General features: G+C 38.2%; 2 protein-coding genes across 3 annotated transcripts; one reads left to right on the forward strand and one right to left on the reverse strand.

Moving 5' to 3' along the window:
• The first annotated feature begins 338 nt into the window (after positions 1 to 338).
• On the forward strand, positions 339 to 4817 carry LOC127440962 (mitochondrial ubiquitin ligase activator of nfkb 1-A-like). 2 transcript variants are annotated; one of them, XM_051698055.1, is made up of 6 exons: positions 339 to 409; positions 497 to 598; positions 1131 to 1259; positions 2889 to 2976; positions 3066 to 3186; positions 3411 to 4817. In XM_051698055.1, exons 3-6 carry the CDS (start codon positions 1143 to 1145, stop codon positions 3895 to 3897), a joined length of 813 nt encoding a protein of 270 aa, XP_051554015.1. In that variant the 5' UTR covers positions 339 to 409; positions 497 to 598; positions 1131 to 1142; the 3' UTR covers positions 3898 to 4817. The 2 variants fall into 2 exon arrangements, with proteins under 2 accessions (XP_051554015.1, XP_051554014.1); XM_051698054.1 differs by having other exon boundaries at positions 355 to 598.
• Positions 4818 to 6456: 1639 nt separating this feature from the next.
• On the reverse strand, positions 6457 to 23393 carry LOC127440938 (translation initiation factor eIF-2B subunit epsilon-like). The gene is made up of 16 exons (XM_051698023.1): positions 22853 to 23393; positions 19653 to 19777; positions 19395 to 19580; positions 19062 to 19239; positions 17210 to 17290; positions 17022 to 17099; positions 16633 to 16945; positions 16257 to 16402; positions 11952 to 12096; positions 8947 to 9048; positions 8074 to 8181; positions 7856 to 7946; positions 7627 to 7750; positions 7410 to 7535; positions 7103 to 7213; positions 6457 to 6981 (listed from the first exon to the last, which is right to left on the reverse strand). The coding sequence occupies exons 1-16, from the start codon at positions 23000 to 23002 to the stop codon at positions 6922 to 6924; spliced, it is 2124 nt and encodes a 707-aa protein (XP_051553983.1). The 5' UTR covers positions 23003 to 23393; the 3' UTR covers positions 6457 to 6921.
• Positions 23394 to 24174: the final 781 nt, after the last annotated feature.

Raw genomic sequence — 24174 nt, forward strand, 5'->3', positions numbered from 1 at the left:
TAAATAGAGTGAGAAGTATATAAGGGTTGAGTTAAGCATGTTTAAAGATAAAGAAGTCAACAAAGTTACTAAGAAATGTACTGTACATAAAAATATCAAAGTTACTACAGGACATACAAAGGTTCAGCAACCAATATTAAAAATCATGAAAGTGCAGTTGACAAAGAAAATTATGAAATTGGTAAATAGCTCAGTGTATTTCTATTTTATTTTATTTCACGTATAATATTTAACGATAAAAATGTAATATTATTTTCATCACAATAGTTTGGAAGTGGTTTCCGAGAGTCTTTTTCTTTATCAACAGCGACCTCATGCGGACAGTTACACGCATTACACACTCACACACACTGCAACACGAATGATTGGGCGCTTGTATAGCACACAAAATCAGACGAATCTTAAATTGGTGAGAATCTTGATGTTAAAAAAAAGTGTTCAAATAGACTGGGCTCACACAATACAGATCATAATCTTAGTTCTGTTAAATATGCAGATCATTTCCTGATCCATCGAAACCGAAGCTGTTTTGACATGCTTGACTGTCGCTGAGGTTCATATCACAGTATTTGCGCTCACCTGCTGTCTTACTGAGCTGGTAAGTTACAGTTTAAGTATGATGCCACGACATTAAGTCAACACATGCATTTTTATTTAAAATATTTTGTTGCAAACCAATCGTTTGTTACAGTGCACGATATCTGTTCTTATGAATAAGGACGAAATGAAACTAGATTGTACCAGTCAACAAAACTGAATTGGAGGTGGATCCACTTGTTTGGGCCTTGTTTGACCTATGTTTATATATATATATATATATATATACTATTGACTTATTGTAAAATATTTTTTTTAAAAAGCATACAACTATGAACATGTGCCCTCTTGATCCTTGCCTTAAATGTATCTGTAGGTTAATCTGATAAAATTCCCACAATCTCCACTAAACAGACTAAAGATTATCAGCTTTGATCATTCTCATTTAATAAGCTCCATTACAGTTGTTTAAGGTTTACATTTGGACATTTATATGCCTGCCAAAGACACTAGTTTTACCACTATGACCACATTTACCATGTTACTACTGAACAAAAGTCTTGAACAAGCTTTAAATGTGTTTCTTTCTTTAGTCCAGTGGAGAAATGAGTGAGCCTCTTCTTAACCCGTTGACCGTCATAAGTACGGGTTCCTGCTTCGCCTTCTCTGGACTGTTTTATAAACTATACTCGGATAAAAGGCAAGAAATAGAGAAGTTGAAGGTAATGATGTCCATATCACCCACTGAAAAAATTATAGGAACATGAAATACTGGTTCAGCAGAGCCGCGACTAGGATACAATGTTTGGGGAAGGGCATTTTAAGGTTTAGGGTGGGCAATAAGTTCTCTTTCCATCTGACCGGCCCCCCTTGGTTGTTTCACCATCCGACTGGGGGAAAATCTTGGGGGGCTCTGTAGCTCCATTCAATGCAAGTGAATGCGACCAATGGCACATAAAAGCAGCATAAAAGTAACCCATACAACTCCAGTGGTTAAATCCATATCTTCAAAAGCGATATGATACACTTGAAGTCAGAAGTTTACATACACTTCAGTTGAAGTCATTAAAACTAATTTTTTAAACACTCCACAGATTTAATATTATTAGTAGTCATTTAGGACATCTACTTTCTGCATGACACAAGTAATTTTTTCAACAATTGTTTACAGACAGATTGTTTCACTTTTAATTAACTGTATCACAATTCCAGTGGGTCAGAAGTTTACATACACTAAGTTAACTGTGCCTTTAAGCGGCTTAGAAAATTCCAGAAAATGATGTGAAGCCTTTAGACAATTAGCTTCTGATAGGAGGTGTACTGAATTGGAGGTGTACCTGTGGATGTATTTTAAGGCCTACCTTCAAACTCAGTGCCTCTTTGCTTGACATCATGGGAAAATCAAAAGAAATCAGCCAAGACCTCAGAAAAAAACTGTGGACCTCCACAAGTCTGGTTCATCCTGGGGAGCAATTTCAAAATGCCTGAAGGTACCACGTTCTTCTGTACAAACAATAGTACACAAGTATAAACACCATGGGACCACGCAGCTATCATACCGCTCAGGAAGGAGACGCATTCTGTCTCCTAGAGATGAACGTAGTTTGGTGAGAAAAGTGCAAATCAATCCCAGAACAACAGCAAAGGACATAGTGAAGATGCTGGAGGAAACCAGTAGACAAGCATCTATATCCACATTTCTTAAAATATTTCACATTCTTAAAATAGTGATCCTAACTGACATAATACAGGGAATGTTTTCTACGATTAAATGTCAGGAATTGTGAAAAACTGGGTTTAAATGTATTTGGCTGAGGTGTGTGTAAATTTCTGACTTCAACTGTAGGTGTGCATGAGAAACAGATCAATATTTAAGTCCTTTTTTACTATAAATATCCACTTTCACATTCTTTTGTTTTTGGCAGTTCACATTCTTTGTGCATATCGCCACCTTCTGGGCAGGGAGGAGAATTTAGAGTAAAAGGGACTTAAATGGTGATCTGTTTCTCACTCACACTCATCATATCGCTTTCTGAAGAAATGGATTAAACCACTGGAGTTTTATGGATTACTTTTATGCTGACTTTATGTGCTTTTGGTCACCATTCACTTGCATTTTATGGACCTACAGAGCTGAGATAATCTTCTAAAAATCTGCATTTGTGTTCTGCAGGATTAAGAAAGTCACACATCTGGGATGGCATTTTTTTTATTCAAAGCGACTTGCAGTGCATTTAAGCTTAAGCATTCTTAAGAATTATGCTTGCAATTTGGCCGTGGCTAGCACTATGCTCTACTAGTTGAGCTACTATTAATTCTATATAACCTATTTTCAACACTTACATTCACAGGAGATTCCAAACTTTCAGCCAGACCATCACCTGCTGAGGATTCTCAATGCATCACCCAACAAAAAACTACATTATGTTGCTGTAGAAGGTACATAAAACTCTCAGTAACTAAAGAAAATAACTGCGCATGCTTGGAAACCTCTGAATTAATTCATCTTCATTTTCCCTACGTTGTAGGTTTAGTGCAGGCCATCGGTGAGCCCATTTCTAGTCAGTATGTGCCACGGTGTCATGGTGTTATACAGAAAATTTCTGTGCATGAGCACTGGAAATATTGGAACTCGTATCTTCAGTCATGGTAAATGCTTCATTGCTAATAAAATACAAAAATTTTAATAGTCCCTGAAATGTTGTTATTGTGATTACTTTTAATAATAAATGTCACTATTTATGGAGCATTTGTGTCTTTTATCGTGTTACTGTCCCGACATTTTATAAAAGTAACGATTTTAGGGATTTTTACTCTTTTTAAGAGTGTTCTTAAGAGTGTCATCTTAAACATGACAAACATCTTCCACCCAGGGTCTCCAAAAAAGTGAACAAGAAACAGACCACCAATACGGTTCCCTTCAGTCTGGTCCTGGCCGGCTCATACATCAGTGACGTATCTGTCCGCATCGACTCTCCTCTGGAAGCGAGCGGCGTTTACATGGAGCAGGTGCACAGGCGGCTCCGGCATGCTAAAGAGGGTTTGGTGGACATCGTGGTGCAGGAGTTGAGCGGAGAGAAGCCTGTAGCTCAGGAGGAGCAGGAGGAGCTTCTGCGGGTGGGGGCATCCCTCACAGGGTTTGGAGAACTCGTGCTGGAGCAGGACAAGGTGATGAGGTTACAGCCACCCAAAGATGGCCGCAGCTATGTATTGATTCCCAGTGATTACAAGAGCTTCATCCAGCGACACGAGAGCAGCGCCAGCATGTGGAAAGGGCTGACAGCACTGTTTGGAATCACAGGGTTTACGCTGCTGGCTGGTTTTATCCATAGTGCCATTAGTAAGGACAAGAAGAACTAATCAAACTAGTCTGGTCATGTGTTACACTTGTAATAACAGATGAACTGGGTCGTGCGGTTTTAACATTTGTTGTGGCTCTTCACGTGGGATTTTGTTTGGTAACTGACTTCAAAATGCTTTCATTTGAATAATGATCATTTTTATGGTGATGTTTGTGATTGTTGAAGATAATTATGAAATATGCAATATCATGAGAACAATGAACAACTATGTCCTACAGTCTTTGTTTGTGAAAATGTATCCAATGAAAATATTTTTCAAGTTATATACTTAAAGGAGTGATCAAGATAATCTTCTCATTACAGTTTTATTTTTATAAATCTAAAATCAATTGCCTTTACTGAATGTTATAATCTGTTTCACTAAGTTGCCTCCTGAATGTAAATGAGCTTAACATTACAATGTATATGCAACCCAATTTGCTATTGTAATATCACATTTTTCAGTATTTTCAGTGTAGAGTACTATTTTATTCATTGAGAATTAAGGTGTTCAGTTTGTAGTCCAAAAGGCCGGAGAAGAATTGGCATTTTCGTGCTATTGGTTCCCTCAGGATTTTCCTAGTAATGTCAGTTTTGTATTTATGAGTAAAATGAGGTCTGTGTTAAGCATTACTTGAAGATACTTGGACGTTTTGTTCTACAACATAAATTTCACAGTCATATCTCAAACGTGAATTTTTAAGCTGCTGATTTTTTAAAAAAGGATGTTGCTAACATGTTACTAGATGAGAACTACAACTGTTTTCCCTTTCGTTAGGCTTGTTCACTCACATGCTTGGGGTATTTCAGGGTTCCCACTTTTTTCAAGGAACAGTTTTCCAGGACATTTCATGTGCCACACGGGTGTAATATTTAAGCAAAAACACACGAGAGGTCATTAAAATTCTGGATATTGAAGGGTCATTTTTGTTCCGTATTCGACAGTTTAATTAAATTTCATTCAAACAAAATGGTGTCTAATCAAATTAATTTGTGAAAACGGAACTAAAATTTTAAAATAATTGACTTCATAAAAATTTTCAAAATAACATTGCATTATTTTAATCAAATGAAGTGCATTTAAGCACAACCCGAAACAACACGAGATGTTTTTGTCAGATGAAGTGCTGCACAACAGAATATCACCGATGTGAGACATTCCTTTAAAACATTATTATTATTACAGTTATTATTATATGATTGCATTAAATTGCATTGCATATTTTAAAAACACAGCAGCTTCAAAATTCACGTCCGAGTTTTGACTGTGTGTAATTTGTTGTAGAACAAAATGTCCAAGTTTCTTCACTTCAAGAAACATTTTCCACAGACCTTATTTTACCTTATTTTACTCATAAATCCAAAACTGCTGTTATAAAAAAACCCATAGGACATTCCAGAGGGAACTCATGGTGAATTTGCCTTCTGGGTTCACCTACAAATTGACATGAAGGCTGAACAGCTCTATAGATTGGATCGTGAAAAGTGGGGGTTTCTTACCAGAATGGAGCAATTTCCAAAATGAAGGATGGCAGGGCCAGTGGAAGAGTCATTTATATTCATGAAGAAAGTCACAAAAAAAAAAAAAAACGTTTAAGAAAGTAAATTTAGCAGATTTCTTGTTGACTTTAATCAATGAGATTCTGTCAGGGCCGGAGTGGCAATCGGGAGAATTCCCGCTGGGCCGGTCAAATATTGGGCCGGTTAGGTCCGCATGTTGATTGACAAACTTTCATCATATGTCACATAACAATTGCCACAGTCCGTAACATCTGGTATTTAAAGGATCAGAATTGCGTTCTGTATTATAGCGGACGCAGTCTGTATTTTATCATCTCACACCCAAACAAATGAGAGAGAAGCCTGTGAGAGACCAAACTGATGTTGTGCCGCTTCACTTGACAGTGCTGGAAGGATCACGGAAGATCCATCGAGAACAGATAGGCTACTAATAGCTGAATGGATGAACATGCTTCAGGTGCAAGATCATCACAAGTTTAATACTGACTGCAGTCTCACAATCTCAATCAATTAATCTCTGAAATCCTCTTCCTTAGCAGTGCAGAATGATAATAGCAAAATTATTTTTTGTCACAAAATAACAGAATACTTAAAGTATATGAATACAGATGCAACAGCACGACACGGTACGAAAATAATGGGACTTTACTGCTCTCAAAAGATTAAACTCAACGAAACAAACTGCACAGAGTGCCTTCAATGTTGTATAATGCGATAAAACCCTCTTAAAGAGACAGAAACCATTTTGCCGTTGTCCTGAACATTTACAAGTCTGGGTCATCCTTGGGAGAAATTTCAAAATGCCTGAAGGTACCACGTTCATCTGTACAAACAATAGTACGCAAGTATAAACACCATGGGACCACGCAGCCATAATACTGCTCAGGAAGGAGACGCATTCTGACATAATACAGGGAATGTTTTCTATGATTAAATGTCAGGAATTGGGAAAAACTGAGTTTAAATGTATTTGGCTGAGGTGTGTGTAAACTTCTTTCAACTGTATATAATAAATAAATATATTTCAGATAGGGGAGAACAGAGGAGTAGAGGCGTCTTAGGATAGAAGTTGATTGACTTTAATTCATGAGGTCTTAAAATTTGCTTCACTTCTTTGGTATGAAAATGACATTTTACATTATTAATCAAATGGAAACTCTAATACAAATAATGAACTAGTGAAAACAAAAGTGTTTATACTTTTTATGTCAGGACGTTTGGTCAAATATGAGGTCACTGTTTTCCAATAAATGTTTTTAAATAAGCATTACAACAACCATACATCAAACCATAAGAAATAGAGATGCCAGTTTTACTCCTTTATATGTTGCCATTCAACTGGTCATTTTGTCAGGACTGTCAAACCAAGAGAAACCACTTCCTGGAAGTAAACCAAGTCAAGTCAGCTCTGGCAGAACATGGCATGCCTCACAGCTTGATTTTTTTAGGTTTGTAAAGTGTCAGAATGATGATTAGATGGTTTAAGGTGGTCACACTATCAGGTCCTGATGATGGTTTATGTTCATTCATCTCCTTCTGATGACTCTTCAGCCTCCTCCAACCACTGGATGAACTTCAGGAGCTGTGGAAAGACAGATGGTAAACTCCAAAGCTGGATTTGACTTCATTTTAAAGCAAGAAAACCTTACCTTTTTTTATTATATGACTAAATAATTGGTTTTTCCTCATGCTGTGGTACTCACCCCTTGATTCTTACGGAGTTGTCGGCTCTTGTCTGTTGTGGCTCCCTGAGAGAACCAGCGCATGATGGCGTCCTCCTCCAAGATCTCCAGCTGGTACATGTTCATCAGAACCTAAAGCGGACATGAACAAAATGATGTACAATCAGCCTTTAACAGGGTTCCCACATCTTTTGATTAATTATTTCTATGACCTGATTATTATTATTTTTGCACTCACAAAAAGCAGTATATCTACCAAATGAAATGTAGTTTAGTTTAGGGCCTCTTTACGATTCTGAGCATAGCCAGTTGGAGTGTTTAAACGTACTTTGACCAAAGCAGCCCAATGCGTGTCGCGCTCCAGAAAGACCTCCTCCAGAGATGCCAGACAGTCCATGTGGTCTTGAACTCTCTTCACATAGTTCTTAAAGACTGGTGCCCACTTCTTCAACATCTGCAAAGGAACATGACAAGGACTATTATTGGTCTCTTCAGCTACTGTATAATCATTAAATGCACAGCTGAAGGGACTGACAGTCACTCACAGGCAGCAGATGAGATGAATATTGGGCTGTGGTGATCTGAGCTCCCTGTTGATGGAAAGGAAACTCAAGCACAACTCTGGTCAAGATCTGCATGACCTCCTTCAGAGTGATGTTGTAGGCGTACCTGACAGAGGGCAAATAATAAAAACAAAAAAATAATTGTTTAAATACCTGACTTTGCGTTTCAGAGCAACCTTTAAAGTGAGTACATGATACATATTTGACTTACTTGAGTGAGTTAATCTCAAGAACCAGATTGTCACAGCTAATGTTCTCATCCAAACCTCTCTGTAACGTTCCATGGACCTCATTCTGAAACACTGAGCGCAGGAGAAAAAGACAATAAAGAAAACATACAGTGCATATTAAGTACAAAAGTGATCAGGGAAATATTTACTATGCATAAAGCAATGCAGTTATGTAGTTTTTCACTTTTACAGTCCTCACCTTTGTCATCATCAAGTTCAGGTGATGGCGTGCGTCTTCCTGTGTCATGTGACCCTTGGCTGACCTCACTCTCACTGTCACTCTCTGGATCGGGATTCAACACTAGGCCTAGTCAAATACAAACGTTATGAAGGTTTTCACAGTGATACTTAAAGGGATAGTTCACCCAAAAATGAAAATTCTCTCATCATTTACTCACCTTCCTGGCATCCCAGATGTGTATGACTTTCTTTCTTCTGCTGAACACAAATGAAGATTTTTAGAAGAATATTTCAGCTCTGTAGGTCCATACACTGCAAGTGAATGGGTGCCAAAATTTTGAAGCTTTGAAATCCACATAAAGGGAGCATAAAAGTAATCCATACAACTCCAGTGGTTAAATCCATGTGTTCAGACACAATATGATAGGTGTGGGTGAAAAAATAAATCAATATTTTAGTAATTTTTTATTATAAATTCTCTTCCCTGCCCATATCACCCCATATGCACGAAGAATGCGAATCACCAAAAACAGAAGAAGGAGAAAGTGTAATAAAAATGACTTCAATATTGATCTGTTTCTCACCCACAACTATCATCCTGCTTCAGACAATATTGATTTAACCACTGGAGTCATCTGGATTACTTTTATTTTTGCCCTTATGAGGATTTTGGAGCTTCAAAATGTTGGCACCCATTCACTTGCATTGTATGGACCTACAGAGCTGAAATATACTTCTAAAAATCTTAATTTGTGTTCTTCAGAAGAAAGAAAGTCTTACAAATCTGGGATGGCATGAGGGTGAGTAAATGATGAGAGAAATTTTCATTTTAGGGTGAACTATCCCTTTAATGAACTTTTGAAGTGTTCATGGAATATGACAGACATCTCACCCCAAATACATTCTGCAAGCTCATCTTCTTCGGTGTCATCGAGGTTGCTGGTTTTCCACCGGTATCCTTTACCCTCTGTGCCCACCTCTGCTGGATTAAACACTGACCACAGATGCACAAAACTTTAAACATGCTAATCACATACAGTATCAAGTCAAGCACAAGAAGGGTCAAAAAATGTTAGTGAACCGTAGTCAGGGAGGATTCCACATTTAATTTGACACAAATTAAAACGAGGTACGTGAAGAACAGATGTGAATTAAGTTCAGTCCTCCTGTCTTAAAAGGAATATTCTGGGTTCAATACAAGTTAAGCTCAATCGACAGCATTTGTGGCATAATACTGATTACCAAAAAAATTAATTTTGACTCGTCCCTCCTTTTCTTTAAAAAAAGGCTTAAATCTGTATTACAGTGAGGCACTTAAAATGGAAGTGAATGGGGGCCAACCCGTAAGCGTAAAAATACTCACTTTTTCAAAAGTATAGCCACAAGACAAAGGATATGCGTGTAAACATGATTTCAGTGTGATAAAATCACTTACTAAACTTTTATGTGTAAAGTTACAGCTAATTTTACAACTTCATCGCCATGACGATGTAATGTCAACAAACCCTAAAACCCTAAAATGACTGTAAAAATGACAATTTAAACAACTTTTCAGCTCAAATAATACATGAGTTTTAACAGAAGAATTAATGCAAGTGCTTTTATAAAATTATAAGCTTCACATTTCTGACTTTAAACCCTCCAAAAACTGGCCCCATTCACTTCCATTGTAAGTGCCTCACTGTAACTTCGATTTTTGCTTTTTTTAAAGAAAAGGAGGAACGAGTCGTAATACATTTTTGTGGTAATCAATTGCCTCTTTTCCAACATCGGGCCGAACTGTTCTTGTTGCGAATCTGTTCTATTCTGTGCCGATTCGGGCCAGCCGACACGATTTTTTTTCCACTGCGGTGCTGAAAACAGACTTTGAATGTACACAAGAAATATGTCAGTCGTTACCTTGGTAATGTAAGAGTTTAAGAACCGTGCGAGAAGTGTGTTTACTTTGCACAAATAGTGTGCCTGGCCAGCTACAGGGAAAAAATCTAGTAACCGTGGCAACTGACAAGTGACCAATTGTGAGTCGCGACGTCACTACAGGCATTCCACCAGCACAGTTGAGCACGGTTGTCTAACCATGCTGAGAATTCTGGGCCGAGAAAGGTTTCTAATCGTGCTGTACTGTACTGTAACCATTTCTCACCATGCTCAGAACCGTTCAGCTCGATGGTGGAAAAGAGACTAATATTATGCCACAAATGCTGTTTGAGCTTAACTTGTGTTGAACCTGGAACATTCCTTTAAGGTGTTACAACTAGGGCTGTCAGTAGAGTAAACATTTTTAATCGTAATAATTTATTTTTTTATAGTTAATTGCAATTAATCTCAGATTTTAAAATTGTTACTCTATATAAACTTAGTTCCTGTCAAAATGCATTTATTTGTTCTTTGGAAAGAACAACACAATATAACAAAACAATACAGCATGTAACAAAAATACTTTATTAACATTTTCCAAACTCCACAGAATAAAGACAGAAATGCACTAAAATAACTCCAATTCAAGTAACATTAAACATTTCCCAAAGTCTAAGTGGGATGTTGACTGTTTGAAAGAACTAGTTTTCATTGCAATGTGCGATAAATCCTCATTTAATATTAATCAGTCGGCATGCTGTCTTTTTACATTAGATTTATGCACATTATTCGTGTCAGGGCATCAAGCGCCGCGTTGAACTCCATATGAAAAGCGCGTCTTGTTCTACTTTTAGTGGTAGCACTTCCAATATAAAGATAATTCATCCGAAATGTCCACTGATAATTAGCTGACACTTCTCGCATCAAGCTCGGCATCAACAGGTACAAAGTTTAAATCAAATTAAATTTGAGCGGAGCGTCAACAGGGAGAAAAACGTCACCGGTTACACATGTAACCTCGGTTCCCTGAGATGAAGGGATACGAGCCTTTGCGAAAGCTGGCCGCACTACTACTTCATGTCAAGTGAACTGAATCGAAAGGGAACTACAGCTGCACAGCGGGCTTGTAAGAACTGACATGCTTATGTGGTAAAATGCTGACTTACAAAGGACTCGTGAAGGACTTCAATGCTGTTGGGTGTTTGTTTTTAGTGTGTATAAGAGTATAAAGTTCCCACTAAACACATTGCAAAGGCCTCGCCCTCTAACAGTGTTTAACATTTTAAAATAATCACGTGTTAACACTGACAGCACTAGTTACAACACATCAAGTTTTCACAACCCATGTTTCGGCAGCTGAACAATCAACACCAAGGTACACCAACAGTATAACCTATTTAACCGACTGTGCTTTTATCCATCAACACCTTGTTTTTTTAATTCATGTGAAATTAAACATGGTGAGTTCCTCGACAAAGGTCCAATTCCTCAAGAACTGTGTTCTTGGGGGCCTGGGTAGCTCAGCGAGTACTGACGCTGACTACAACACGTTGACTCGCGAGTTCGAATCCAGGGTGTGCTGAGTGACTCCAGCCAGGTCTCCTGAGCAACAAAATTGGCCCAGTTGCTAGGGAGGGTAGAGTCACATGGGGTAACCTCCTCGTGTTTGTGATTATTGATTCTCTCTCTCAATGGGGTGCGTGGTAAGTTGTGCGTGGATCGCGGAGAGTAGCATGAGCCTCCACATGCTGTGAGTCTCCGCAGTGTCATGCACAGCGAGCCACGTGATAAGATGCGTGGATTGACGGTCTCAGAAGCGGAGGCAACTGAGACTTGTCCTCCGCCACTCAGATTGAGGCGAGTAACCACGCCACCATGAGGACCAAGTAAGTAGTGGCATGCCAAATTGGGAGAAATGTAAAAAAAAAAAAAAAAAAAAAAAGAACTGTGTTCTTGTAAATTCGCATGATTGTGTGCAGTTATTTACTACATTTCACAGAAATCTTTGTCTACATTTAAAGAAATAAGTGGAACATTCACCTTTCTGTTTGATTTTGTCTTTTTTGTGGGCGACATCATTGTCATCACTCAGGAACTCATCATCATCCTCTTTATCTTCTTCATCTGGATGGTGCATGGACAGAACTGTGCCTCCTGGAAGCGTGACATCTGGACCCACCACGGCCTGCATATAATGACATCTGGTTAGAAGACAAGGCAACCAGCTCATCTTTTAAGAGACTCTTATGGCACAGTGGACAATTCTCTATCAATAAAATATCAAATGAAAGGATGTTAGTGATTATCACAATAGATCTTATTTACAGTAGCAGCATCTTTGATTTTTGACGTGAATGACAACGAGGCTGTGAGAGATAGATGTACAGTTCCTTCAATGGGCTGTACTGCAGTTTAAAGTTTTTTGGATCATTTCAGTAGACAATAGACTCAGTGAAAATCAGATGTGATCTAGGAACTTTATACAGCTTTATACCATACATGCCACTGAAGAGACTACAGGTGCATCTCAATAAATTAGAATGTCGTGGAAAAGTTCATTTATTTCAGTAATTCAACTCAAATTGTGAAACTCGTGTATTAAATAAATTCAGTGCACACAGACTGAAGTAGTTTAAGTCTTTGGTTCATTTAATTGTGATGATTTTGGCTCACATTTAACAAAAACCCACCAATTCACTATCTCAAAAAATTAGAATATGGTGACATGCCAATCAGCTAATCAACTCAAAACACCTGCAAAGGTTTCCTGAGCCTTCAAAATGGTCTCTCAGTTTGGTTCACTAGGCTACACAATCATGGGGAAGACTGCTGATCTGACAGTTGTCCAGAAGACAATCATTGACACCCTTCACAAGGAATGGACTGAGGCTGGGGTCAAGGCATCAAGAGCCACCACACACAGACGTGTCAAGGAATTTGGCTACAGTTGTCGTATTCCTCTTGTCAAGCTACTCCTGAACCACAGACAACGTCAGAGGCGTCTTACCTGGGCTAAGGAGAAGAAGAACTGGACTGTTGCCCAGTGGTCCAAAGTCCTCTTTTCAGATGAGAGCAAGTTTTGTATTTCATTTGGAAACCAAGGTCCTAGAGTCTGGAGGAAGGGTGGAGAAGCTCATAGCCCAAGTTGCTTGAAGTCCAGTGTTAAGTTTCCACAGTCTGTGATGATTTGGGGTGCAATGTCATCTGCTGGTGTTGGTCCATTGTGTTTTTTGAAAACCAAAGTCACTGCACCCGTTTACCAAGAAATTTTGGAGCACTTCAGGCTTCCTTCTGCTGACCAGCTTTTTAAAGATGCTGATTTCATTTTCCAGCAGGATTTGGCACCTGCCCACACTGCCAAAAGCACCAAAAGTTAGTTAAATGACCATGGTGTTGGTGTGCTTGACTGGCCAGCAAACTCACCAGACCTGAACCCCATAGAGAATCTGTGGGGTATTGTCAAGAGGAAAATGAGAAACAAGAGACCAAAAAATGCAGATGAGCTGAAGGGCACTGTCAAAGAAACCTGGGCTTCCATACCACCTCAGCAGTGCGACAAACTGATCACCTCCATGCCACGCCGAATTGAGGCAGTAATTAAAGCAAAAGGATCCCCTACCAAGTATTGAGTACATATACAGTAAATGAACATACTTTCCAGAAGGCCAACAATTCACTAAAAATGTTTTTTTTATTGGTCTTATGATGTATTCTAATTTTTTGAGATAGTGAATTGGTGGGTTTTTGTTAAATGTGAGCCAAAATCATCACAATTAAAAGAACCAAAGACTTAAACTACTTCAGTCTGTGTGCACTGAATTTATTTAATACACGAGTTTCACAATTTGAGTTGAATTACTGAAATAAATGAACTTTTCCACGACATTCTAATTTATTGAGATGCACCTGTATGTAAGTCTATCCCTCACAGCCTCGTTCATTCCTGTTAAAAATCAAAGATGCCGCTACTGTGAATAAGGTATATAAATGGTCGAACAATATGGGGATTTTAATGGTCGATGCCAATTCCGATAACTATACAGCAGAGTGACAGGTATATACTGTATTTGTACTGTAGCATCCCAGTATGTTTTATGTCAATTGTAAGCAGAGAGGCATTGGTTGTAAGTGTAGAAGTGCATTATGGGTAATTGCAACCGCTCAATGGGCTCACACTCTGTTAGAAGGTTTGCATCAGTAATTAGGCGACTGTCAGTACGTTTACATGCGCAGTTATAATCCAGCTACAGCGGGTTTTTGTGTAGTCGAGCTTAAGTCTTTTTGTCCAAATCTGTCCATCCAAGTATACACTACACAGTGCGCAATCAAATATTTGAAGGAAGTCAAATAAGCCAGGTTAAATACAAGTCATGTGTGGGTTGCCAGTTTTCTTCCAGCCAAATATGATGCAATTCACTGACTTTCTCAAATGCCTAACATGTAAAATGCTTAACGTGACTTAATGTGCTTATATGAGCAAGCAGAACCAAATTTCTCTCCATCTCACTTCTACCAAAAGAACGAAACCGCAGTCCATGGAGAAAGACAATATTTTTCTGTTAAGCATTTTCTTTCCTATAATTGATAAATGCTAAGCCATTTCTTTTCCGTTCTGTAAAGCTTTTGTTTTATAATGTGCTAAAAAAAAAAGAAAAAAAAGACTACAACAATACATTTGGTCTAGGGTGTGGTTTTAATTCACCTGTTTTTGACGGAAAACAGGACAAAAGACACGCTAATTGTCATTGATTTTCCTTGATCTTTCCCCCACTGTAGAGTGTAGTGTAGTAGGGAGTGTCTGTGTTTCAGGTTCATTTCTCTGGATGTGTTGTCTATTGTAATCTGTCATTTTTACCACTGACAATTGAATGCCAAGAGGATTCAATAGCAAACAAATACTGAAACTTGCTCAGCTGTTCAGGTGTGAGATGCTAAAAATACAGGACAAACTATGTCCTCTATGAATTTAATCTGGAACGCAATTCTGTTCCCTTAAATAAAGGACGATTCCGTATTATATAGGACGGTTGGCAATGGCAACCCAAGTCGCACGTCATCGGCAAGTCCAGTTCTGGTCCAATTAAAGGAATATTCCGGGTTCAATACAAGTTAAGCTCAATTGACAGCATTTGTGGCATAAAGCTAATTACCACAAAAATTTATTTCGACTCATCCCTACTTTTCTTTAAAGAAAAGCACAAATAGGGGGCCTGGGTAGCTCAGTGGTAAAGACGCTGGCTACCAGCACTGGAGTTCGCTAGTTCGAATCCCAGGGCGTGCTGAGTGACTCCAGCCAGGTCTCCTAGGCAACCAAATTGGCCTGGTTGCTAGGGAGGGTAGAGTCACATGGGGTAACCTCCTCGTAATCGCTATAATGTGGTTAGTTCTCGGTGGGGCGCGTGGTGAGTTGTGCGTGGATGCCGCGATGGATGGCATGAAGCCTCCACACGCGCTATGTCTCCACGGTAACGCGCTCAACAAGCCACATGATAAGATGCGTTAACGGTCTCAGACGCGGAGACAGCTGAGATTCGTCCTCCTCCGGCGAGTCACTACGCCACCACAAGGACTTAGAGCAAGCACATTGGGAAGTGGGCATTCCAAATTGGGAGAAAAAGGGGAAAAAATTCCACACAAAAAAAAAAACAAGCAAAAATGGAACATTCCTTTAAGGTATGTAGCTTGGCTACAAATTGCTTTATCGTCATTCGGACAAAAGCACTTACAGAACATGACACTTTATAAAGACAAATTATTGTTAAGTCCCATTGAAATCGAACTGATAATGTGCATGTACTGTGTGTTTTGTTCATGCTGTATGCTTGTTTTCTGTCATGTCTCAGAATGTATGCATATGCATGTTATGCTTTTTTATTATTTCTTTGAGCAGAAAAATGCTTATTGTTCATTGACAAGGCTATTGGTAGATTTTGAAATGGACACAATGGGACCTAATACGTCTGATAATCATCCATGTTATTAGCTTCTAATCTCAAAATAGCCAAATGTTGGCCAATTAAAAAGATTTTTGTTTTTACTATAAAAAATAAATAAATGATGTGGCAAGTTGGGGGGAAAAAACACTGAAAAACTATACAAATTACACAGATTTAATAAAGCACCAATAACTCACACTGTATTCGAACATCAAAATGTTCATTTAAATAAATGAGAACAGCCTTACTTTTCAAACCTACCTTACCTAACTTCACTTTGTTTACCTTTCATATTTAAACACTTATTTAAACTCCAGCAAATGGGTTGGAACATTGCAAGATAACCCTTATGATTGAACCCTTATAAATTGTTTGTATTTTTCAAACAAAACATACTGTAGTTTCTTACATTGTAAGCGAGCACACACTGCTCATTAAGAGTCACTCTCTGTTTCACCTCCACACCGTCACAGATTACTGACTGCTGGACCTTCACATTGTTGGCAATACGGACTCTGTTCCAGATATAAGCTCTGTCCAGAACCACGTTGTCCCCTACGAGAGAAAACAGCAGAGAGACGGGATCAATCAAACAGATTTTTACATAATCACATATTATTTTTAAAAAAAAATAACATAGGAATCAAGTGATAAGACGGAATTGACTCTCTACAAGCGTTGACCGTTCGTAAATGCAAAACAGTGAAAACAAAACCATCAGAGCCATGTCATTCACTACAACATAGGGGACAGAGACACAACATCAGTTAATATGAAAACCGTACCGATGACACAGTCTGCACCGATCACAGTGTTGGATATGGTGCAGTTTGCTCCAATCACTGTGTTTCGGCCAATGAGAACGTTCTCCTCCATCTGACTGCCGTGACCCAAACTGACCTTCGGCTCACGGTACACGTTATGTCGAGAGTGTGTACAGCTCTGGCCTTCATGGTCTGCAAAGTTTGCTTCAGGCGTGATCGGATAGATCCAGCGTCGAATCATGTCGGAAGATACAGAATCGTACATGAGGAGGTTAGACACCCGAGCCCCATATCCATCTTTAGTGACATGCATGTGGATCTGGTTTCCCAAGATCTAGAGGAAAAGAAACGGCTTATTAGGATAAGATAAGAATGCATGACAGAATGTCACTTTTTTGTGCATTTTATACCTCCTCACTGACTAAAATCCCACGGACAAAGTCGTTTCTTGTCTGGTAGTCAAAGTTATCAGAGAAAAGTTCAGCAACCTATGAGACACAATCTTCACTGTTCATCTGAGTTTTTGTCTTAGTCAAGATACATTTAGATATGTCTATAATTTAATCAGACAAGTACAAATGTAAAATGCCAAACTCACCTGTGGAGAACAGATGCTGATATGACAATCCAGAAGATCATACCTAACTTCAAATTCATCACTTCCACTATGGAAGATATTCTGTGTGCAAAAGAAGGAACTGCCATCACTTAATGACCATGAACTTTTGAAAATGGAAATATATTACACATACCCAGGAAACAAGGCTCTGAAACTTCATGTTTCACCAAAGCAAATAAATAAAAGAATATTTTTTATAAAGAAAATGCAACTTACAAGACCACTAATACTTGTTTTGCATTGTAACATTACTTTTATGACAATTATGCACGCACTATTCCCCCAAAATTATAAATACCGTACTGCAAAAAAAAAAAAAAAGAAACTTAAATTGTTACATTTATACATCATGGTGGTATTTGTTGTACAGCGTATAATTTATTTAAATAAAAAAGCAATTGTGTGTTGACAGGAAGGATGATTTTCATTATTGGGATTCAACATTGAGAATAATGAGGATTTGAATGTTACACATAGCCAGGAAACAAGGCTCTGAAACTTTTCATCTAATAAATAAATAAATAAATAAATATAATACAAAACATTATATTGTGCATAAAGAAAATAAGAAAATTATTAAAAACAAAACTTCATTGATATAATTTTTTCTGACAATTAGGCACAATTCCCCATAAAATAGAATTACTGTAATGCAAAAAAAAATTATGATACATTATTTAAATTGTAAAGTATTTATTAGGGCAGTCGATTTAGTGTGATTAATTATATAAAAAATAACACATAAAAAAAACTTAACAGTTAATCATGCCTCCTGACCCGCAAGTAAATTCGGTATTTTCTTAGTATTGGAATAATTTTAGCATGAAGTAAATGTAAATGTGTTTCTATGAGCCGTGTCAGCAGGGGGCAGTCAGCGCGGCTCAAACAGGTTACAAAGGATGCGTTCTTAACAGCTGGACGAAACAACAATGCTGGGATCTCGAGATGCGATTTTCTAAGTTTCAACTATTTTTCAACTTCACACAGCATCCTTAAAATGTGGCAATTAAGACTTTAAAACCAATGAGATGCTCCAAAAGCGGCCATCTGTTGCATATGTACATAGACCGACAATATAATTAAAAATAGTGCAGATGGAACACAAGAATGCGTCCTGTGAGATCAGGACAGATTGATGAACTCAATTGCAAAACGGATTGCTGTCAATACTGTTTGCGCACAAAAATGCTATATATTTCAATCTGATTATATATTTGAATTATTATGTATTATTTATATTTAATTACCTTTATTTACGGGCCTTGCTCAGCAAATAACGACATATGCAATTAATTAAGAATTAATTAATCATGAGTAGGTCATGCAGTTCATTCAATTAAGAATTTTTGTTGTAATGAATTTAATTTATGTTCATTTAAATAAAAAAGTAATTTTGTTTTGACAGGAAGGATACTTTTCCTTTATTAAAATAATAAAAATCAACACTGTAAAATAAAGAGGATCTGAATGAACCCATAAACTCAGTTAAACAAACTTAAACTTTGGTGTGTTACTCATCCCACATGTTTGTGCAGTGAACATTATATCTCAAATCAAGTGGCTTGTTGGGGAGATACAGTGTTCAATTACTTTCTCCAAATGCAGTCGATCTAATGGTTTTCACATGGGTCACATCAAGAGGCAACCATGTCACAGGGGGTATTTACCGAACACTTGGTCACTTCATGCGTTTTTGTTGATTGGATTGCTATCCAATCCAGAAAAGACCAAGTGACAATGCCCTCCAAGACGATACGAGACAGATATAAATCCGATCATTCAAACGACCTCTGGAGGAAATTCACTCTAAAATATCACTAAAATCTTATACCATAGGGAACTGAAATTTCTTTAGCCCTTGTGCTCTCTGGTAATGAAGGACACGCTTGTTCTTGCTGTCCATGGCTACAATGATGTCGTCTTCTTCACAGCGAGTCTTGTGGCCGGGCGAGGACTCTTTGAAGATCATGGTCATCACAGAGACATTCTTTTCCATTTTGCGCCGTTGCCTTCGAGACAAATCACCACATATTGTATTAAGTGTAAAAATCAACAACAATGTATGATATAACGGTACATTTAGCCCAGTAACTAATGTTAAATGCAGTTTATAGACAGGACAGAGTACTATAGACCATGTTTACTGTTTAGGTATAACCATCACCTGTGCTCCTGTAAGGCCTGGGACACATCAATGTTGGACACCACATCTCCATATACCAGCAGAAAGTCTGAGCGGACCAGAGCCTTGGCGTCCACGTCCCTCAAAACATCCCCAAGGGAACGGTACAGGTCAGATGTGATGATGTGCACAGTGTTTGGGGACGAGGGGCGACACCATTTCGACTTCCTGTAAAATAAGACAGAATAGAGTCAAGAGGACCCCGGTCATTCTCAGATATCAACTTAAACAGTATCTTACTGTAAGTGCTCCTTGATTTTGTTGGACATCCAGCAACAGAAGACAAATGTCTCTTGCACTCCAGTAGACGTCAGGAACTCTAGTGTGTAGTCGATCATGGAGACGTTAGCCAGCGGCAGAAGAGCCTGATAGGAGGAAGCAAAGGTTTGATCTGAATTAAACAGGCAACAAATAATGCTAACCCTTACAAAAAAAGTACTATGGCAGTAGCATAGTACAGTGACTGTTCAGCATGGTACTGAATTATTAACATATTCAAATAATGGTACTCTAATGTACGTCAAGAATACCAAGTTCTACTCTACATAAGCTCAAACCAAGAGCAATACTTAGGAAATTAAATATTTTAGAGCACAGTGCAAAATCGAAAAATGTATATTCACTTTATAAATTTTCATTATTTTCCCATGACTTTTAGATTATATTAGGCTAATTTCCATGACTTTACCAGCCATTTGTGATATCTGGAACCCAGCTGTTTGATTCAGACAGATTCGCTAATGAATCATCGAACACTTTGTAAAGCATTTTAACCAAATAACTAGGGATGCACCGATATGAACATTTCTGGCTGATACCGGTATTAACAAAAAAAAAAAACCTTCAAAGTGGTACAAAAGCTTTTTATTTGTCTAACAATAAATAATTCTAATTGAACATGGATTGGATCTGTTGAACACATGACAGGCCAAAATTTAAAAGATAAATAGAAGATAAAAAAAAATATTTAAAAAATAACTAAATATCATAGCATGATGATTGGTGTGAAATATTTTGCACTTCAGTTTTTACAGTTCAAAACAACAGAACTCACATTATACATGTTTGTACTGTATAGAATAGAACATCACAAATTAATATTATGCATAGTTTGGGCAATTCCATGCAAATGTCAACCACATCATAGAAAAATAAAATGTCTTAACCAAAGGAACAAAACAGCCTTTTAAATTGTGTTATTATGGATAATGTCATCCAAACCGCTAGAGGGTGCCGCTTGCTTACACGATGCTGACTGAAGCACAGAATGCATACTATTTTTAAACAAAGCCTTTCAAGTTTAAGTAATCGTGCAAGACCATATTGCGATTTCATTCTTAACTCAATTAATCATGCGGCCTTAATGGATACCATTCCAATGTCTCACAAGTCAAGATTTGCTGGTTTCAAAGCATTTTGGATGGATGTGCCTCATCATATATAGGTCAGTGCCACTTTCACAACTGTCACGTCCACTAGGATGGTTTTTCCTCATTAATGTGAGAACGAGTATGATTACAAATTAAATATTACATGTTTTTAGGAGTTTAAAGTTAGCATTATTTCTGGATTGTGCATTTGAATTCACAGTTTTTACAAAGTGTGCTGATAATTAATTATAAATAATACTGATAATACAATTCTGTCCAGCCATCATAGAGTCTGTCCTCACTTCATCCACATGTGAGAGGATGAAACTCCAGCGCATCATCAGGACAGCTGAAAAGATCATTGGCTGTAGTTTGCCTTCTATCCAAGATCTGTATGAGGCCCGTTGCAGAATGTGAGCAATTAAAATAACCAAGGACTCTTTACATCCTGCCCACTGTATTTTCCAGCCTCTTCCATCAGGAAGGAGATTCAGGTCCATTAGATCAAAAACAACAAGACACAAGAACAGTTTTTTTCCCTAGAGCTGTATCTTTGCTGAACACATAAGAACATAGGTGGCACTGCACTCTCTAATATCATGGGCCATTTTTAGTGTTTATCTGTACGTCTGCACTTGCACTTTTTGTCCATACATACATACATATTGATGTAATCGTATATATGCTATACACTGCTGCATACCTTTGCTTCGCTCTATCTATTCGCACATACAGTATTTGTATTTACTGTATTGTAATACATGTCTGTACTTATAAGTAAGTTTGTCTATATTAATGTACATCCTCCGTCTGCAACTGCCAAGTCAAATTCCTTGTAAGAGTAATCTTACTTGGCTAATAAAAACAATGATTCTGATTTTTTATTTTTTTTGTTCCTGAAAAACTATTCTGATAAACCATCGTTTTTTCATATCGGCGTATTTTGTGCTTAAAAACGATTTGCCGATGGTTTTCATTTGGTAAATAATTGGCCGATAAATATCGGTGGCCGACACATCGGTACATCCCTACAAACGGCTGCAAAGAACCGACTCAAAAGAAGAATTCGCACACAAATCCGACATCACTATGGCTTGCAAGCACGTTCTAGCAATGTTCAGAGAATGAAATATATTAGAGCAGAGTGCAACTCGAAAAATGTATATTCACAATAAAAAATGTCATTATTTTTCCATGACTTTTAAGAATGTATTAATTTTCATGACTTTTACAGGCCTGGAGAACACAACTGTAAAATTCCCTGATATCTCCAGATTTCCATGACCATGGGACCCCTTTACCATGCTACAATGTTCGAAAATAATTTTGGACTACCACTGTGTACCTTTTCTTAAAAGAATAGGTACACAGTTGTACCATGGTAGTCCAAAAGTATTTTCTGACATTCAGATATTTAAAAAGAACTTGGCTTTATAAGGTAAAGGTCCAAAAAAAAAAACATGGTAGTACCATGGTATTAGGCTAGATGCTACTTTGATGGTAGATGATACTTTGATACAATAGTACTGAATGACTGGCATGGTATTTACATGGCACTCCAAGGAACTTAAAAGAACAGGTACCACAATGGTCCAACAAACTATGATACAACCATGGTACATGTCTAAATAACATGGCATGACTATGGTATCATGCCGCACAAAACAATAATCGTCAATAAATACCATGGTACAATACTAAAAAACAACACAGTGGTACCATAGTACAGAACCACGTTAAAGAATATCATGTACATACTGTATTGCAAAATACAAATACATCATGCCATACTACAGGTGCAGAAAACATGATATTCCAATGGTATCAATGGTAATACCATGATACTATATACAGTGGTACTGAATGATAACCATATTCTGCATGTATCATGGTATTTACATGGTACTCCAAGGCACTTAATTGAACAGCATGGTACTACATGGCACAAACACATGGTATTGCCGCTGTATGGGACTTTTTGTAATTGTTGTATCATAGTGATGATGAGCAGTGTTCAACACGGTGATCCAGAGACACACATGTGCTCGCAGTCATGTGCCCTTGACTCACCCGCGGCTGGTCTTTAGTGATCGGGAAGAACCTGCGGTTGAAGCTGTCCGCGATGAGAACCGCGCGCAGCGGCTGATCCTCTTCATCCTGATCCGCTCCGGGCTTCCGAGCGCGGCTCTGTTTCCCTGCTTTGCCTGCCATGTTTGTCATCTGAAACTACAGTGAAGCGTTTAGAAAACCGGAAGTTAGCTCTAGTCGGTTAGGTTTAATGGTTCAACTTCAAATTAATAGTTCTAATATTTTAACTCTATAATGTGTATATGCACTTTAATGGCTATTAAAGTTGTTCAGTGTCATTGTTTAAGTGTAAATTATAGTCCAGAGCGCTGCTAGAGCAGCACGTGCATGACGGTTCGTGTTCCTTTTCTCAGCGCTGTTCAAGCTGGACCAATCACAGTCGTTTGTGATTAGTGGATTAGCCATAATAGCAATTTTGTAGGGAACTGCTGACGCCAGTGTACATTTGTAGAACACGTAGAAATTCTTGGAATAAAAAGATAAGAGGACAACTATGAATACTGTCTCCAATTACAGAAAGAAATGTCTTTGGATTTTGAATTGGATTGGGGATAGGGCCTTCTGAGCCGCCGTGCGCCACCTGCTGGTTAAAAATGAGTGTTGCGCATTGAACAGCTGTAGCATTATTCGAGTACAGAAGCCGGACTGGGTCATGAAAGTCTTTCTGCTGTCTAAAGTCGAAGTAGGTGATGTAAGTTTAATTGAAACCTACCCACCACGAAACAAAACATCGACAAACTATTTAATATTCTTTGTGAAAGAACAGCACAGAGTATCAAAATGTAACTGGCCCTTGGGGTATATTGGTTCCACAAAAAAAAAAAAAATTTTTTTTAGCCTATTTATTTATTTTTAATCCCCTTTTCTCCCCAATTTTGGAATGCCCAATCCCCACTACTTAGTAGGTCCCCGTGGTGGCGCGGTTACTCACCTCAGTCCGGGTGGCAGAGGACCTCCGCTTCTGAGACTGTCAATCCGTGCATCTTATCACGTGGCTCGTTGTGCATGACACCGTGGAGACTCACAGCATGTGGAGGCTTATGCTATTCTCCGCGATCCACGCACAACTCACCACGCGCCCCATTGAGAGCGAGAACTACTATTTGCAACCACAAGGAGGCTACACCATGTGACTCTACCCTCCCTAGCAATCGGGCCAATTTGGTTGCTTAGGAGACCCGGCTGGAGTCACTCAGCACGCCCTGGATTCAAACTCACGACTCCAAGGGTGATAGTGAGCATCAACTCGCTGAGCTACTTTTGAACACTTTTGAATAATTGAATACTCAAATTCAGTTTGACTG

The sequence above is a fragment of the Myxocyprinus asiaticus genome, chromosome 5, assembly GCF_019703515.2.
Source record: "Myxocyprinus asiaticus isolate MX2 ecotype Aquarium Trade chromosome 5, UBuf_Myxa_2, whole genome shotgun sequence".
Lineage (NCBI taxonomy): Eukaryota > Metazoa > Chordata > Actinopteri > Cypriniformes > Catostomidae > Myxocyprinus > Myxocyprinus asiaticus.

Bases quoted from the DNA above. Each gene is read 5' to 3' on its own strand.
- LOC127440962 (XM_051698055.1), top strand. From the start codon at position 1,143: ATGAGTGAGCCTCTTCTTAACCCGTTGACCGTCATAAGTACGGGTTCC. The intron at 1,260-2,888 runs GTAATGATGTCC...TTACATTCACAG, and splicing joins AAGAAATAGAGAAGTTGAAG to GAGATTCCAAACTTTCAGCC. The intron at 2,977-3,065 runs GTACATAAAACT...CCTACGTTGTAG, and splicing joins ACATTATGTTGCTGTAGAAG to GTTTAGTGCAGGCCATCGGT.
- LOC127440938 (XM_051698023.1), bottom strand. From the start codon at position 23,002: ATGACAAACATGGCAGGCAAAGCAGGGAAACAGAGCCGCGCTCGGAAG. The intron at 9,049-11,951 runs GTGAATGTTCCA...ATCTGTGGTCAG, and splicing joins AGACAAAATCAAACAGAAAG to TGTTTAATCCAGCAGAGGTG. The intron at 7,751-7,855 runs GTAAGTCAAATA...GCCCTCTGTCAG, and splicing joins CTTGAGATTAACTCACTCAA to GTACGCCTACAACATCACTC.